The 18106-nt window shown below is 47.8% G+C and overlaps 1 protein-coding gene across 1 annotated transcript in view; it reads left to right on the top strand.

Annotated features, from left to right (window-relative positions):
• Positions 1-18106, top strand: part of FAT2 (FAT atypical cadherin 2) — an 84334-nt gene that overhangs the window by 23616 nt on the left and 42612 nt on the right. Inside the window, exons 3-9 of the mRNA XM_008255280.5 lie at positions 2415-2729; positions 8660-8718; positions 10036-10347; positions 11621-11831; positions 13464-13603; positions 14194-14475; positions 15530-15740. Of these exons, the coding sequence (XP_008253502.4) occupies positions 2415-2729; positions 8660-8718; positions 10036-10347; positions 11621-11831; positions 13464-13603; positions 14194-14475; positions 15530-15740 (1530 nt within the window). The remainder of the gene's footprint in view (positions 1-2414; positions 2730-8659; positions 8719-10035; positions 10348-11620; positions 11832-13463; positions 13604-14193; positions 14476-15529; positions 15741-18106) is intronic.

The following is an 18106-nucleotide window of genomic DNA, read 5'->3' as shown; positions in this document are numbered from 1 at the left end:
GGCAGAAAAGCAAGTCCGTAAATAGGGATTCTCTTCCCTGTTCCTTTTATCGTAAATTTCTTGCAACTAGAGTTCTATATGTATCTACATGTATGTGTATGGAACCATGTATAGTTACTTCACAATGTTTGTGGGAAAATGAAATAAAAAGATAAATTCCTTGTTGGAAAAATTTTGAAATCTATGCATACAGGAATCTTTAAAAAGTTCATGAAAAACTACGCATGAATTTCAAAAATTCTACCTGTCAATATAAGTTATCTTTTAATCTCATTTTCCACAAACTTTTTGAAGTATTCTCATATATATGTGCATATGTAAGCATACACATGTACACACATGCTCATATATATTCTGTTTATGAAAGTAACACATGCTAGTTGTAAATTCTTATAAATAACTTAAAAAATGAACGTTCCCCTGTGTCTCATCTCCCCAGATGGAATCTTTATTAACAATTTGGTACATAATCTAAATTTTTTCTCTTTATACCTGATATGGTTTTTTTGTTCATTATGTTATTTTTTTTTATTATTTTTGACAGGCAGAGTGGACAGTGAGAGAGAGAGACAGAGAGAAAGGTCTTCCTTTTTGCCGTTGGTTCACCCTCCAATGGTCGCATTGATCCGAAGCCAGGAGCCAGGTGCTTCTCCTGGTCTCCCATGTGGGTGCAGTGCCCAAGGACTTGGGCCATCCTCCACTGCACTCCCAAGCCATAGCAGAGGGCTGGCCTGGAAGAGGGGCAACCGGGACAGAATCCGGCGCCCCAACCGGGACTAGAACCCGGTGTGCCGGCCCCGCAAGGCGGAGGATTAGCCTAGTGAGCCGCGGTGCCGGCTCATTATGTTATTATGAAAGTATAATGCAATAGGGATACTTTTATAACTTTCCTCCCATAATATAACATCAGGACATCATGTTCACCAATACAAACATTTTCTGTTATTTATTGGTTGCACACCATTCTGTCATTTGACTCTAACATCTTTGTTTAGCTTACTTTTATTCATATGCATGAGTCTCTATAGGAAAATCTCTTAAAAATGAAGTTTCTGAGTCAAAGGATGTTTGTACATTTCAAATGCGAATAGGTATTTCCAAACTGCCTTCCAAAGAGGGGACACCAACTTATTTGTTTAAAGCTTCATAGAAAATCAGTGCACCGAGCACCCACCACATGTAAGGTGGGCACCTTGAGAAGACCCCAGGGGAACAGAGGCAGGTTACTCCTGCCTTCAGGAATTTATAGCCTGGTGGGGGGTTTCCAGGGGAAAGGGCAGGGTGGTGTGATAGAAAGAACATCAGACTGACAGCCAATTCCAGACCCAGTTCTTCTTCCCCTTACTTGCTCCGTGATCTTGGTCAAGTCCTGCTCCCTCTCAGTGCCTCAGTTTCCCCCACTGCCTCCTGTGACATGCTCTGGCTCTGAGTACAGGATGTGTGTCCATCCCTCATTCCCCCCTACCCATGCCACCACCAACCTGGCCTGCTAGCTGAGTGTGATCTGTGAGAGTTTAGGGTGTTAGCTTCTTTTGCTCATTCTTGGACCCCAACTTCATTTTTTTAAAAGATAGATTTATTTATTTGAAAGGCAGAGTTAAAGACAGAGAAGGAGAGACAGAGAAAGAAAGAAATCTTCCACCTGCTGGTTCACTCCCCAGATGGCCAGGTTTAGGCCAGGGTGAAGGCAGAAGCCAGGAGCTTCATCTGGGTCTCCCATGTGGGTGCAGGGCCCAAACACTTGGGCCATTTTCCCCTGCTTTTCCAGGTATATTAGCAGGGAGATGGATTGGAGTTAGAACAGCCAGGACTTGAAACATTTCCCCTGTGGGATGCTGGTGTTGCAGGCGGCGGCTTAAACCGCTGTACTACAACGCCAGCCCCCAGGATCCCCAACTTGTAAAACAGTAAGCAATCTGTGGAGTGGATGTGGTAAAGAATGCAGCTAAACCCCCGAAATCATGAAGAGGATGGAGAAGGAACAGCAATTTATTTATTCAGTCCTTAACCCTTAAACTGATTAACTGCCAGGACTTAAAAGTGTGAAGGAAACTATTTAAGGACAGCCAAAAGGGAATCTCACATACAGTAGGTGGAATAAATCAGTGGAACCTGGCTTGAAAGAGTCAGGAGAAAGTAGGCCAACTACCACTGCCTCCTGGAAACCCTCCACTTGCCCATATGCTGGAGTCGTGTGCCTATTCAGCAGAGAAAGGCCCAGAGGGTCTACAGTAAGGATATTAATCCCTCTGTGTTCTATTCTGCATCTCCTAAATCACATCAACCACGGTTCCCTCTTCCGTGTGGAGTATCTGTTAATACTCTATCCACAGTGTAGTTCCAGGGTATGGGGATGGGGATTCCTAAAGCCACTTAAAGCTCTAAAACATCTTGGATTTGATTCACTGTTCCAGGAATGATTCAGACTCTGGCGCCCCTGGACCGAGAGTTTGTTCCCTTCTACTGGTTGACAGTACTGGCCGTGGACAGGGGTTCCGTGCCCCTCTCGTCTGTCACGGAAGTCTACATAGAGGTCACGGATGTCAATGACAACCCACCCCGCATGCATAGACCTGTGTTCTACACCTCCATCCAGGAGGGAGTGCCAGTAGGCACCTCCGTGCTTCAGCTAGAAGCTTGGGACCCAGACTCCAGCTCCAAAGGGAAGCTGACCTTCAACATCACCAGTGGGGACCATGTGGGATTCTTTGCTATTCACCCATTCACAGGTAAGGGCCCAGGAAGCTGGGCGAACCTCTGCGATGGTGGTTCTCAAAGTGCGGTTGTGGCCTGCACCGTGAGCATCGACTGCAAAGTTGTGGGAAAGTCAGATTCTCAGGAGGCACCCCAGGCCTACAGAGTGATTCTGAGGGTGGGAGCCAGCAACCTCTTTGCACAAAGCATCCAATGTGTGCTGCAGTTTGAGAACACGGCTCTACCCAGTCATTGCCAAAGGAAAACGGGGAGAACCTGTCATCAGCTTTCTTTCCTGGGGCCCAGGGAAGCTAAGCAGGTTGCCCGGTGGTCAAGATTGGACTATTTCAGATCTCCATGTGCTCCCAAACAGGCAAGGATGGTGGCTGCTTTAGAGTGATCCAGAGGTCATCAGTTGGCAGCAGGAAACCAGTTTTTCTTGACTTGTGATCTTTAAACAATGATTTTCTAAGTTGTTGACTATACTTAAAATTTAAGGACTTTCACAAAACTGTCCATATTTCTGCTCGTTCTTTTCAAATGGGGATATGTGGCCACACTGTCGGCAGTTTCTCACTGGGCCAACAGCAGCTCCCTGTGTTGGCCAGGCACATGTCCACTAGGCCCCACCATCTCCACCATCCTCTACTGCAGTAGTCCCAGCCTGCTTCCCTCATCTATGCCACCTGCCTGGCTCCCACTGGCCCTAGGGTTTGCGAGTCAATTCCCACTGCTGTGGACACTGCTAAAAGGCCACGTCCTTCCCCTGGGGGATGAACAATGCTGTTGTGGAGAAGGTTATTTTCTCTTCTGGAGCCAACTTCCTACTCTCCAGCTCCAACACTTTACTCCTCTCCTGGAAGGACGAAACCCGGGTGAGACTGCAGGCAGGGGAAGGAGAGAATGCCAGGGAGGCAGTCCCCTGAACTTTAGGACAAAAGGGGTAGAGTGATGAGCCTGGGGGTCCTAGGACAGAAGCTGGCTGGCTCATACAAGTTTCTATGACATCAGTTGGGAGCCTTTCCTGTTCACCTTTGACCTCAGGGTATGGATTAGTTCTCCTGGAAAGAGGACACTTTGCTCCTGGAAAACAAGCCTGAGCTGGTTCTCCCCCTGGGCCTGCCCTGTCCCTCCCTCCCTGGGAGAGGGAAGAGATCTCTCACCTAAGGCATTAACTTCTCAACTTCTTCCAAATCCTTGTTCCCTTTACAATCAACAGCTCCCTGACAGCAGGTCTGGCAACATGCCGAAGGGCAGAAATGCTCTGAGTCTTCCTGCTGTTGAGGAGGAGAAATCTTCATCAGCATGGACATTTATAAAACTAGAAACATGGGTCAGCAGTGAGCCCCAGGAGGCCTTTCTCAGCCCCACCATTGCACTGTCCCACTGCCCTACCTGGACAGTTTGGGCAAGATTTTTCTGGGTCCTGAAGATGAAGCCAGAGCTTGCCCTGTCCCAGAGACCTGGGCTTGACCTGCTCTACTGCCCTCTCTGGGTTCCAGCCACAAAGCTGCTTTGGTCCATGCCCCTCCAGCCCAGGGCTCTGCATCCCTGGTCTCTCCCCCAGGACTCCTCTCTGCTTTCATCTGGTTAACTCCTGCAGCCCAGCTATTCTTCCCTTAGAGAAGTCTGTCCTGACACCAGGCCACACTTCCTAACACTACTTGCTTCCTTCTGTAACACCTGTCATACAGGCTGTGACACTTCACTTTCACGATTAATCCACAAATCTCCCAAGTCCTCTGTTAGACTTGAAAGTTTCCCCAGAAAAGGGACCATGGCTGTGTTTGCCCATGGTAATGTCCTCAGACCTGGCACAAAGTAAAAGTTCAACAAAAAACTGCTAAATGGATGAATGAATCTCTGCCAGCATCTACAGTGTTTTGTTACCCCCAAGATTGATTCAGCAAACATTTAAGGGTATCTGCCCTTACAAGGCTTTTTTTTTTTTTTTTTTTTTTTTTGACAGGCAGAGTGGACAGAGAGAGAGAGAGACAGAGAGAAAGGTCTTCCTTTGCCGTTGGTTCACCCTCCAATGGCCGCCGCGGCCAGCGTGCTGCGGCCGGCGCACCGCGCTGATCCGATGGCAGGAGCCAGGAGCCAGGTGCTTTTCCTGGTCTCCCATGGGGTGCAGGGCCCAAGCACCTGGGCCATCCTCCACTGCACTCCCTGGCCACAGCAGAGAGCTGGCCTGGAAGAGGGGCAACCGGGACAGAATCCGGCGCCCCGACCGGGACTAGAACCCGGTGTGCCGGCGCCGCTAGGCGGAGGATTAGCCTAGTGAGCTGCAGCGCCGGCCTTACAAGGCTTTTAACAGGTTCAGGTGTGGAAGACTTTAGTCCGTCAGGAACATGAAGAATTGGACAGAAATACTACAGGGCCCGGGGGATGGCACAGCACTGTAAAACACATGTGGATGTGACCACTGCTGCTCAGAGGAGAGAAGCAACTGCCAGTGTGGAGAATCTGCAGGAGTTTCCTGTAGCAGGGCCTTGAGCTAAGGGTCGGGAGGGTTTTGATAGGCAGCAGTCTTAGGGAGCATCTGGGCAAGGAGAAGTTCCTGGAGGGAAGAAGATCAAGGTCCTGTTGAGGACAGAGCGAGTAGGTGGATTTTATTAGAGCATATCCCAGTCACACCACTTAGAAATGGTGAGGTCTTGGAAGGTGATTCAACTGCTCTGTGCCAGAGTTTTCTCACCAGTAAATGGAGATGATAATAATAGTGATTCCCAGGACCTTAGACAGCAGGAGATGGCAGTGGTGAGATAAAGCCAGAGAGAGAGAGAGAGAGACAGACAGAGAGAGAGAGAGAGATTCTGAGATTCAGAGAGAGCCCCGGGGAGAAGGGAGAGAAGCAGATGGGGTGGTCTGGGACAGTGTCCCCACTAGATCCAGGGCATGTGTCTTGCATTTCCACTTGCCTTCCTTCTCTAACTGGAAGGCTGCCCAGGTAGGGGGCTTTCCAGAGCCTTTGCTGATTCCTCCCACACCTGTCCTGTCCTCAGTTAGGGAGGCAACAGCTGGGATGGTCTGTGTTCTACTGTGTAAGGCAAGACACGTGGCTGGAACAGAGGCCACATCCTCACACCTCATCCCGTTTGCAGGAGGCTCTAGCACCACTGCCTCCCCTGCCCCCTCACTGAGCTCTTCCCATGGCACCTCTGTTCTCTTCACTGAGCTTCATTTCATGCTTGCTTCTATTATCGGCATCACTTCATCACTGAAACAGGATCAAGAAACTTAAACTTTCCCAATGGCCACTGCCCCCCCCCCCACCAATGGATCTGCTTGCATTTCAAAGTGGCCTTCTGTAACTGACCAGGACTTCTCAGGCCAGGGGCTCAGACTGAGCTTCTGGGACCTGGATAATCTCAACCCTGACTTCCCTGCATGCTACAGGGAACCTGCCCCTTCCCTGCCTGCTTGCTTCAGCTGAGAGCCAGTATGGCTCAGCAAGTTAAAACCAGATTTATAGATCACTACATCCAACTTCCTAAATTGACAGATGAGAAGACAGAGCCCACTACATCCAACTTCCTAAATTGACAGATGAGAAGACAGAGCCCTCCTCTGACTCATCTGAAGCAGCCAGCTCCAGGAAAAGCTGGCACTGGGACTCGTGCATGATAAAACAACAACAGCAAAGAACTAAAAAAGCTACCACTTTGTGAATTTTCTAGAACTGAACATAATGATGGTGATTTCTATGGCAACTCCTGATGAGCTGCCTTTTTAAATCAGTAATTTGAGGATTCTTAAGAAGTTCAAGGAGGCCGGCGCCGCGGCTCACTAGGCTAATCCTCCGCCTTGCGGCGCCGGCACACCGGGTTCTAGTCCCGGTCGGGGCGCCGGATTCTGTCCCGGTTGCCCCTCTTCCAGGCCGGCTCTCTGCTGTGGCCCGGGAGTGCAGTGGAGGATGGCCCAGGTGCTTGGGCCCTGCACCCCATGGGAGACCAGGAAAAGCACCTGGCTCCTGGCTCCTGCCATCGGATCAGCGCGGTGCGCCGGCCGCAGCGCGCCGGCCGCGGCGGCCATTGGAGGGTGAACCAACGGCAAAGGAAGACCTTTCTCTCTGTCTCTCTCTCACTGTCCACTCTGCCTGTCAAAAAAATAAAAAATAAAAAAAAAAAGAAGTTCAAGGAAAGCATAATTAAAAGGTAAATTTATTTGGGTGCAAGAAAAGTGGACTCTGTCTCTCTGGATAAACAGATAAAATTAAAATTCGTATGTAGTATTTTTTTTGACAGGCAGAATGGACAGTGAGAGAGAGAGACAGAGAGAAAGGTCTTCCTTTGCCGTTGGTTCACCCTCCAATGGCCGCTGCGGTCCGCGCGCTGCGGCCGGCGCACCGCGCTGATCCAATGGCAGGAGTCAGGTGCTTCTCCTGGTCTCCCATGTGGGTGCAGGGCCCAAGCACTTGGGCCATCCTCCACTGCACTCCCGGGCCACAGCAGAGAGCTGACCTGGAAGAGGGGCAACTGGGACAGAATCCGGCGCCCCAACCGGGACTAGAACCTGGTGTGCCGGTGCCACAGGCGGAGGATTAGCCTATTGAGCTGTGGCACTGGCCCATATGTAGTATTTTCATAATTCACACTTCCATGAACTGTTTGAAGACCATGCGTATGCATGGATTTTAAAATGTTTTGCACTAAAATAAACTTATCTGTTAACTCCATTTTGATGAACTTTTTGAAGTACCCTCATATATAGTACATAGCATTTCTGCATCTACAAAAATATAATTTAAATGGCTGCTTTATATTCCTTTTAAATGTGTAATTTATGTAACTTTCCTCTTTTATGGATTGTGTTTAGTGGTTTACTTGTTAAGATGTTACCATGATGAGCAGCCTTGGGCACACCACTTCCCATATTTATGTTTTGGTTTCTCTGGAATAAATTCCTGGACAGCAGGAGGAGACATCCAGAACCTAAGGCCAGAAGGACCTTGAAGGTCTCCCAATTCAGCTCCTCCTTTGACAGAGGAGGGTGGGGTTGAGGAATCACAGAAGAGGTAGGGATAAGCAGGAGCCTCCTGGAGTCAGGGCCGGAAAGAGAGAGTTGGTGAGCCCACTCCAGGTGTGCCTCCTGAGGCTGGAACTGAGGTGGGCAGTGCCACGGGAGGGGCAGGGAGGGGCTGAGCCAGGAAGCACCATCCTTCCTGAGGCAGGGGTCTCGCTGTTCCAAAGACCCCGATTGCTTCCCCTGCCGCACTATGAACCCCACCCCTGCCCTGTCCAGCACATGAAATCTCAGTGTGGATTTGGATGTCAGGACTTTTCCAGATGTAAAAGATGGAAACCCAAACTAGGTTGGCTGAAGTAACGAGAGACATTTTTCTTACCTTACTGAAAAGTCCAGACATGTGTAGTAGCAGGCACAGCTGCAGCCAGCGCTCAGATGAGGTCATGCAGGCTCTGCCTCCTCCCATCTCTTGGCCTCACTTCCTCTGAGAAGGTTCTGTTCTCAGGAGCCTGTCTCCACATTGCTCTTGGGTTTCACCACGTCCTCTTGGCAGATGCAGCAGCACACTCTTTCCTGCACGGTTCTCATGTGAATGGCAGAAACCCAGTTAGCTGAGCTATCACTGCTGCCTCCCAGGTCTACATTAGCAGGATGTTGGAGTCAGGCAGGAACCTGGTCTGGGAATCAAACCTAGGAAGTCCAACGTGCAGTACAGGTGCCTGCTGCTGCTCAGTTTTTGACCTGTGATCCCCGCCTAATGGAGAAAGTAGGAAGAGGTAGGGCCTTTAGCTAACACCTTGTCCCTGCTGTTCTTGCTCACCTATTCCCGTCCCCATTCCTTTCTCCAGAGTTCCATCCATTCTTAATGTACCTGTTCTCCAAAGACCAGAATTTCCATCTAGGACATGACAGATGTCATGTCCTTGAACTTGCCCCAGTAAAGCAGCCCTGGGAGCCCGCTGCTCATCAAATCTTCCTCTTATCATCTCTTCCCCAGGTCTCCTCACCACCGCCAAGCAGCTAGATCGAGAGAACAAGGAAGAACACATTCTGGAGGTGAGTGATGGTGGTGAAGCTATGTGCTGTGCTGGAATGCTTCCTCAGGGAGGCCAGGCCGAGGTCCTTCAGGAAGCCAAGCCAGGCCTTGGGGTCACAAGCATGCCTCTGGTTCTATGGCTGAGAACAGCGCTGGGCTCAGGGAGGAGGACATGTTGGAGCTGAGCCTTGCTCCGAGTGTTGGTAAAGATCCTTTGCTGGCTCTTCAGCACTGAGAAGGCAAGGAATCTGAAACCAGTTCGGGCTGGGCAGGAACCACTGATTAGTAATGCAGGAAGGGGCAGTGTATGCATGTCCTATGTACTTGTCAGGTCTGGTTTTCAACACCCCCTTCCTCCCCCCTCCTCTCCACACACACACACACATACCTGAGAGATGGAGAGCAGGGGAGGGAGGGTAGAGGGGAGAGAGAGAATCATCCAAGGTCAAACACTAGGTCAATAGCAAAACTCAGACCTTTGTCTATAGGATCAGTTCTTCCTAGGATCTCTAAAATCACATGGCATCCAAGGAGAGGCTTCATTCAGTGAGTGGGAGGGGTTCTAATCAGAAGAGATTCCATCTGTTTCGCCCCAGGGCTGTCCATGACTGATGAGCAGGTCTCTCTTCTAAAGGCTTCAGCAGGTGGGACACACACTGCTCAGCAGGTGGGAAGTGAATGCTGCCTGCTATGCCCCTGGGCTCTGCACCTTGCTCTCTTTGTAAGAAACAGGTGTAATTAGTCAGCAGCAGATACGTGGCCTTCTTGAGTTCCTGAGGACTGAAGCATTCTCCCTAGTGCAGTAACAGACTTAAACACCAAAATGCTGTTCAAATGTGCAACCATTCGAGGTGGAACATCCACGTCACCCAGTGCCCTTGGGGCTGTCCATGCCGGGGATGATCTGCCCTGCATGAAACAGTTCCTGATTCTGAAATGGCTTTGACACCTTCTCCCTCCCTCTGGGTTTCATTTCATGCATTGGCCACAGGTGCCATGCCATCCTTTGTAAACATCTCCTCATTGGCTTTTCTTAACCTCAAGTGGCTTAAGGAAACGAGAGAGCAGAGCTTATGAGAAGTCAGCGGTCTCTGAGAAATGCCCCATGGGCCTTCCCGAGCAGAGTGCCAGCTTCTGTGCAGAGGTTTGGAATCTCGCCCTCCGCTTCTTTCCTCTGATGCCACTGTCTTTCTAAGTAGGTGAGGTTCTGATAATAAGCATAAGGCGTGTAGACCAAAGAACAGACTGGCCAGTATTTCCAGGCTGTCACAAGAGGTAGCAGGGTTGTGGTGGGAGGTGATGCGTAGTCAGTGCTTCATGCTTGCTTCTGTCCCCAGGTGACTGTGCTGGACCATGGGGAACCCGCCCTGAAGTCCACATCCAGGGTAGTGGTGCGTGTCCTGGACGTCAATGACAACCCACCTGTGTTCTCCCATAAGCTCTTCAATGTCCGCCTTCCAGAGAGGCTGAGCCCCACGTCCCCTGGGCCTGTGTACAGGCTGGTGGCCTCAGACCTGGATGACGGGCTCAATGGCAGGATTACCTACAGTGTCGAGGACAGTGATGAGGAGGGCTTCCACATCGACCCCGTCACGGGCATGGTGTCATCCAGCAGGACCTTCACAGCTGGAGAATACAACATCCTCACGGTGAGTGGTGTACAAAGGGAGACGGAGCAGCACAGCTGCGTAGCCGTTTTCCTGGAGGGCGCAGGGGGTGGGAGACAGCCAGGTGGCAGGATGCGAGTGGCACTCCCTTCCCTCGGCTTCTCCAGAGCACCTGCAAGTACCACCTTCTACCAAAGGAACAGAGTCTGGGCCTGTCTTGTTGGGAGCAATGAAGCCCTTGCCAGGAAATCCTCTCCAAGAGACAAAGATTTTAGTGAGGATAACAGGGTCTTTGGAATCAAGGGAAGCCTGGATTCTGACCTTAGTACTTTCATTTTATGCTCATGTGGTTTTAAGAACAAAGTTTAGACATACATTTTTATCTCCTTGAAAGGCAGACTGGGAGGGGGTGAGGCAGAGAGATCTTCCATCCACTGGTTCATACTCCAAATGTCCACAGCACCCAGGGCTGGGTCAGGGAGAAGCCAGGGGCCAGGGACAACACCCAGGTCTCTCATGTGCATAGCAGGGGCCCACGTGCTTGAGTGTCATCTGCTGTCTCCCAGGACATGCACTAACAGGAAGCTGGCACGTACTCCAATAAGGATGTAGTTGTCCCAAGTAGCAGCTTAACTGGCAGCATCATGACACCCACCCCATCTGTGCAATCTTGGACAAGCCCCATTTAACCCCATTTAAATCTCTGTTTTATCTGTAAAAATAAGAACAAAGCCTGTTTCTTGGAAGAAGCCAATAAACATGATGGCCAGAGCATAGGTTCTCCTATCAGACCAGTCTGAATGCTACCCCAGCCTCATTACCAGTGAGACACATAATCCAGCAGGTGGATTCGCTATGCTGAGCCCATTTCCTTCTGTGAAAGGGAGATGACAGCACCTCTCTCAGGGCCCCTATGAGGATTCGATTAGCTACTGCACACAAAGCTCTCAGAGCAAGACCTGGTAATACTGAGAGCTCAATGAAGCCTAGCTCCTGATGTTTCTGGTTGTTGGGCAAAGCAAGGGCTCACTTGTGTAAAGGCCAGTGCAGGAGCCAGCACACAGTAAGCCTTTAGTTAGGGTGACTTTTATTATTTTTCACTAACTATGACATTTTTGAGCACAGGTAGTATGTTTTGTTCATCACCGTGTCTGCTGCAGCAACTCGACGGTCGCCCTCAAGTGTGTGTTGATGGAATGACTGAGGGGATGGAAGGCCTGGTGGGCAGAATCACGCAGCACTCAGTTCCCAGCCTGGCCGCCTGGGTCTTCTTGTTTGTTGACCCTAACTCTCTATTTTGTGTTGGTCTCTTCAGATCAAGGCGACAGACGGTGGGCAGCCACCGCTTTCAGCCAGCGTCCGGCTCCACATAGAGTGGATCCCCGCGCCTCGCCCATCTTCCATACCACTGGCCTTTGACGAGACTCACTACAGCTTTACTGTCATGGAGACAGACCCTGTGAACCATATGGTGGGGGTCATCAGTGTAGAGGGCAGACCCGGCCTCTTCTGGTTCAACATCTCAGGTGAGGGGAGGCCTGCGGTCCAAGGAGGGCCAGCCCCTCCCACTTTATAGACCAGCCCTGGTCCCGTGGTACAGCCCTGCTGCTTGTTCTTGCAGTCATGCCCCTCAACAGCCCTGCTTTGGCTCTGTGGCACTGCCCCTTCCCTGGCTGTGAGGCAGAGCGTAGTAGGAATGGCACTTCAGCCAGGCTTTCCTTCCACCCCAGTGTGATCGCAGGAGGAATGTCTGTAATCTTGCTTGTTACCCCACCAGATGTGGGCAGTGCCTCAGCTACCCCAAGTGCCTAGGAGACCTAAAATGAAGGGCTCGAGGAGACCCAGAGATGAAACTATCAGCTTTGTGTTTCCTCTTCTGCCTTAATGTGAAAATAATTCATTAACCATGAGCCTGAGGCCAGCTATACCCTGGGGTCACATCCTATGTTCTGGTCCCAGGTCCATCATCAAGATCAGAGGAAAATACCCATTCTCATCCAAGGAGGCACTTGGAGCCAGGCTCTTGTGAGCTCCTCTGGAATCCTTCTCTATCTTTAAGTCCAAATTTTGCTTAAACTTCTGGGGGCCACAGAACTCTTTGGAAACCTGATGAATGCCTAGGTCTCCTTCCCAGAAAGTCAGTCAGTCTCTCTCTCTCTCTCTCTCTCTCTCTCTCTCACATACACACACACACACACACACACACACACAGAGTAAATCTGCATACACACTGAGAGATTTTTATAAACTCTCAGACCTATCTAGGGATTCTAGGTTGAAAGATCTCTAACTTAAGAGATTCAGCACCCATGACCTATTCCACAGTTTTCCAGCCTGGCTCAGAGTTAGGACAGGACATGCACCTGATCCAAGCTCTTTAACCTCCTGGACTAACTTCTGGTTCTGATTCACTGCTATTCTAATTGTTTGACTTTTTTTTGTTTCATACATTATTAATACATACGCCCTACAGAGCATTTAGAAAACACCAATGTATACAGAGAAGAAATAGAAGATAATGAACTGTTAAAATTGCAATGCATTTTCTTCTAGTCATTTTCTTACCCACACACAAACACCCCTTTAAAGTATTTGACAATGTAATATGTCATGAACATATTTCCATGTCACCAACCAGATTTCTATTTAGTAGACATTTAAATAGCCTCATGCTGTTCTATGTGTTGGATCATTATGGTTTATTAAATCAATACTTTCTCGCTGAAAAGTGACTTTCACTTTTTCCTATGTACGGGCACAGGCCTATTGCATAGGACTATTTCTTGAAAGCCATGGGGCAGACTCCATTGTCCCTGCATGTCTCTAGCCTAGGAGAAGAATGAGTTCTATAGAAAATTTTACATCTTCCTCCAGGACCCTTGAGTCAGGTAGGTTTGCCTTCTTCTGCAACCTGACAGGATAAATGATAGCTTTTAACTCCTGAGGGAGGTAAACTCCAGCCACTCACACAGACATCAAGCTGTTTCTAAGAGAATTTTAGGATCCCTGATTCCGATTCTTCCTTGAATGCCCACAGTCCCACTAGCCAAGGTTGGCATCAACCTTCACATCCCCTAAATCTAACAGTCAAATCCCATGTTATGTTACTGCTGCCTAAACCACTGAGGTTGCACGTGATTCTTCCCACTTCTCTCCAGGTGGGGATAAAGACATGGACTTTGACATCGAGAAGACCACAGGCAGCATTGTCATTGCCAGGCCTCTCGATACGAGGAGGAGGTCAAGCTATAACTTGACCGTGGAGGTGACGGATGGCTCCCACACCATTGCTACCCAGGTTAGAGGCCTCAGCTGGGGACCACTGAGTTGAGAGAACATGGGAGGACTCCTTGGTTGGAATGAGGCTACAGAACACTTTCAACGGAGGTGGTGTAGCTCAAAGGACACTGAATTCAGAATCAAGGTTCTGGGCTCCAGTCTCACCTAACACATGTTCTAGTTTTGTGACCTTGGGGGAATTGCTGTTCTTACTCTGGGTCTCTTCATAATGAAAAGTTTGTCTAAGTGAGCAGGTGTAATTAAACAGAGTGCCATAAGGGCTACCATGGGTAAGAACAATGATGACTGGGTCAGTGGGGCTCTGAATATCCACTCAGGTGTCATATACTGGGAGTTCACACAACATTTCATTTGAAGTAAAGGTCCTTTCATAAAATGTTTGGTTTTGTAAATCACCAGTTTGGTATCTGAAAGCCTTGTGACTTTGAAATCCTATTATCCATTCAACAAATATATATTGAGTGGCTGCTGTGTGCCAGGGCTGGAGCCTGGCATGGGTGGTACAGTGGAGATTCACACAGCCCCAGGCTCTGCTCCCATGGAAGTTACATTCCTCTCGCTCTCTTTCTCTCTTGCTGCCCTCTATAGGTTGACATCTTCATGATTGCCAATGTTAACCATCATCGACCTCAGTTTTTAGAATCTCATTATGAGGTCAAGGTTCCCCAGGACACGCTGCCAGGGGTGGAGCTCCTTCGCGTCCAGGCCACTGATCAAGACAAGGGCAAGGGCCTCATCTATACAATACATAGCAGCCAAGACCCAGAAAGTGCCAGCCTCTTCCAGCTGGATCCAAGCAGTGGTGTTTTGGTTACTGTGGGGAAGCTAGACCTGAGCTCAGGGCCCTCTGAGCACACACTGACAGTCATGGTGAGTACACTGGAAAACCAGCAAAGCATGAGCCTGCCTGCCAATGCACGGGGGTGGCCATGCTTAGGGCATGCCACAGGTCCCCCTTCCCTTGATGAGTCAGGTGTACGGATGCTCATAACACTAATCCACTGGACAGGGTTAGGACACCTCACAGCTGCTCAGAGGCACTTTCTGTAAGGGATGGCTCAGAGTGAAGACAGGACAGGATGGCTGCAAAGGCAGCTTCTGTCAACCCTGGCTTTCTCGGAACTCACCCAAACAGCCCCCAATAGCTCTTTCCCTGCTCCGTGACTTCATGACCATAATGCAGATTTATACACACAGAGCAAGGACCAAGGTCAGGCAAGTGAGCTGTGAAGGCCCCAGACTGCAGGAAGATTCCCTCTCTGAATCATGTACCTGCATTTTTATGACCCTGAGAGTGACAGCCTCCTTAAATGCTGCATCCTACACACCTTGCTTGCCTCACCTAAACCCAGCCCTAAGGCTGCCCAGTTCTCTACAGTCTTAAGCCTGAGGCCCACAGATGAAGACAGACTTCTTCACTGTCATACAGTTACTTACGATGCAACTAGAATCAGGCTGATCCTCTGTCCTGAAGGTCAGTGTTCTGTGCTAATTTAAGGTCCTCTGAACACATCAGTATGTATTAAAGGCTCTGAGAGGTCCTATAACAAAGAATATCATTTAACCTCATGTTAGCGTTCCCCAAATTGACATGGCCATAGAATACTTTTGTCCTGCCTAACAATTTACAATCCTGTACTACTGATAGTCTCCAAGACCCAATTTGAAAAACATTAGTTTTCCACCTATTTTGGCCTTTCTCCTGAAGTGGAATTATTCATTAAAATAGCCAGGCCTAATAATCAACAAATGATAAATGTATTTAAAAAGAAAAAAGATCAAAGCACAGCAAGATTTAAAAGAATGTGGAGTTTCAGTGAGTTGGGTGTATTTTTCAGTGGCATTCTACCTTGTTGACCTTACTCTAACCCCGCCTCCTTTCATTCTGTTTGCTGCTCACCCTGTTGCTCCTTGGGGACACCAGGTCCGAGACCAGGAGATGCCCATCAAGAGGAACTTTGTGTGGGTGACCATTCACGTGGAAGATGGAAATCTTCACCCACCTCACTTCACCCAGCACCATTATGAGGCAAGTGTTCCAGACACCATAGCCCCTGGCACAGAGCTGCTACAGGTCCGAGCCACGGATGCTGACCGGGGAGCCAATGCTGAGGTCCGTTACTCTCTGCTGAAAGGTGAGGCCTGGCCACAAGTTCAGAGGATGGGCAAAGGCTCTTGGGAAACAAAGCAATGTGCCACACACATGAATTTACAAACTAATCGAGGACCAAGTTCTCTAAGACTGGTAAATGATAGTTCTAGAGCTCTCTCCAGGACCATGGTGACCTAAGTGAATGCATTTCCAAAGATGGAGATAACAGTAACAGAAAGACTCTTCCAGTTACGGGATAATTTACATATGCATTATATAAGCCACTAAGGACTATATCTGTGGAGGTCTGTGAAGTCCATGCAGCATTTTAACTTTAATAACTTCATGCATGTACATTTGGAAGGACCTGTAAATACTTTATGAGGTGTGTGGCACAGTTGTAGGATTCGTTTTTATTTTCTGCCAAGGCCACCTATTATATGGTTGCCTTCATCTCAAAAATGGGAATATTACTGATGCAAAAAAGTCATTGTAAGGATTAAAAGAGGAAATGCTAGTTAACACATGCTGCAAATTGTAAAATGTTATACAAATGTCGGTTATTACTATCATTGATAAATGTTAATTATAAGTAATTAATGTAACAAAAGTGGCAATATCTAGTATCTACCTCATTATTAATGATAATTTGTCATGGTTGATAATGTATACTTAATGACATTTAATAGCAATAATTACTTTTAATAATAATGACTACTCCTTACAGCTAGATGCTGCAGAGGGACAGGGATACACATGGCTTACTCTCTGCCCTCCACAGCGTGCACAGCATGGGGTTTACCTGCTGCGTGTAGTGTCATACAGGAGGATACTCTAAAATGTGCTGCAAAGTGTCCATGCACTTGAGGGGTCTTCATACAGTGCATGAAAAAAAAATGCATGTTATGAAAAACACAATGCATGAATTTCAAATTTTTTTGCATAAAATAAGCTTACTTTTTACTTCAATTTTCCCCTCAAACTTTTTGAAGTACTTTTTGTGTACTTTCAAGGAATTTGAGCTTTTTCCATGTTCCTTTTTGAGAAAAATAATTTCCTTATGACAAAAGTTTATTCATCCATGAATAATAATAATAACAGTAGTACAATGAATTAACTATATCACAAATTTGACTAAATCACAAATAACCTAAACAGGCAGCTGGAAAAGGGCTTGGAAGAGTATCAGATTCAAAGTTTTATGATGAAGCTCAGCTGTTTGCTTTGCTGTAGAAATCACAGTATTTGCACCTATGTGATAAAAGGGAATAAGAAATGTGAAGAGACATATTTCCCTGAGTGCAAGACCTGCACCACTACTTAAGAGAAAAATAACTCAGGTGTTACTCAGCTCCAGCCTTAAATAGGTAATCAGAGGTGAGCATTTGGTCTAACAGTTAAGATACCCACATCCTATAATCCCAGTCCCTGGGTTTCATATTCATCTCTGGCTCTGGACTCCAGCTTCCTGATAATGCAGACCCTGGGAGGCAGTAATATTAGCTCAAGTAATTGGATTCCTGCCACCCACGTGGAAGACTTGGGTTGGATTCCTAGGCACCAGCTTTGACCTTGGTCCAGCCCTAATGGTCTTTTGCAAAGTGAGCCAGCACATAAGAGCTCAATCTGTCTTAGTCTTTGTCTGTCTCTCAAATAAATAAATAATAAATAATAGGTAATCAGTTATGGAAAAAGTTCTGTTTTATTCTCATCAGGTTTCTTGATCAAATCTAGGACAAATCCTCAGTTAGGTACTAGACCTTCTTTAAGTCTTTCTAACACTTGCTACTCTTAGTTTTTTTTTTTTTTTTAAAGATTTTTTTATTTATTTGAGAGGTAGAGATACAGACAGTGAGAGGGAGAGACAGAAAGGTCTTCCTTCCATTGGTTCACTCCTCAGATGGCTGCAACGGCCGGAGCTGCACTGCCGATCCAAAGCCAAGAACCAGCAGCTTCTTCCAGGTCTCCCACATGGGTGCAGGGGCCCAAGGACTTGGGCCATCTTCTGCTGCTTTCCCAGGCCATAGCAGAGAGCTGGATTGGAAGAGGGGCAGCTGGGACTAGAACCAGTGCCCACATGGGATGCCAGCGCCACAGGCAAAGGATTAACCTAGTGTGCAATGGCACTGGCCCCAGCTACCTTTAGTTTTTACCAAAGGAAGATCCTTTGGCAAAAAAAAGACTTTATTCAGATTTAATGATTTTTTTCCCATTGATTTGTTTTATGATAACTTTGAATTTATGGCAAGAAATAATTGTTTCTTTGTTAAAGTAGTGATACCCAGTTGCCTTTTAAAAGTATTCATCAAATTTTAAGAGTCAATTCAAAGGAAAATACTAGTATATAAAATATAATAGTATAAATATAATAGTATAATAATATAATAAATATAATAGTATAAAATAGTA

Source organism: Oryctolagus cuniculus, chromosome 6 (assembly GCF_051225735.1).
Source record: "Oryctolagus cuniculus isolate XC-2025 breed Fujian yellow rabbit chromosome 6, ASM5122573v1, whole genome shotgun sequence".
Classification (NCBI taxonomy): domain Eukaryota; kingdom Metazoa; phylum Chordata; class Mammalia; order Lagomorpha; family Leporidae; genus Oryctolagus; species Oryctolagus cuniculus.
Note: the sequence above shows the minus strand (reverse complement) of the source record. Positions and strands in the feature narration are given on the sequence as shown.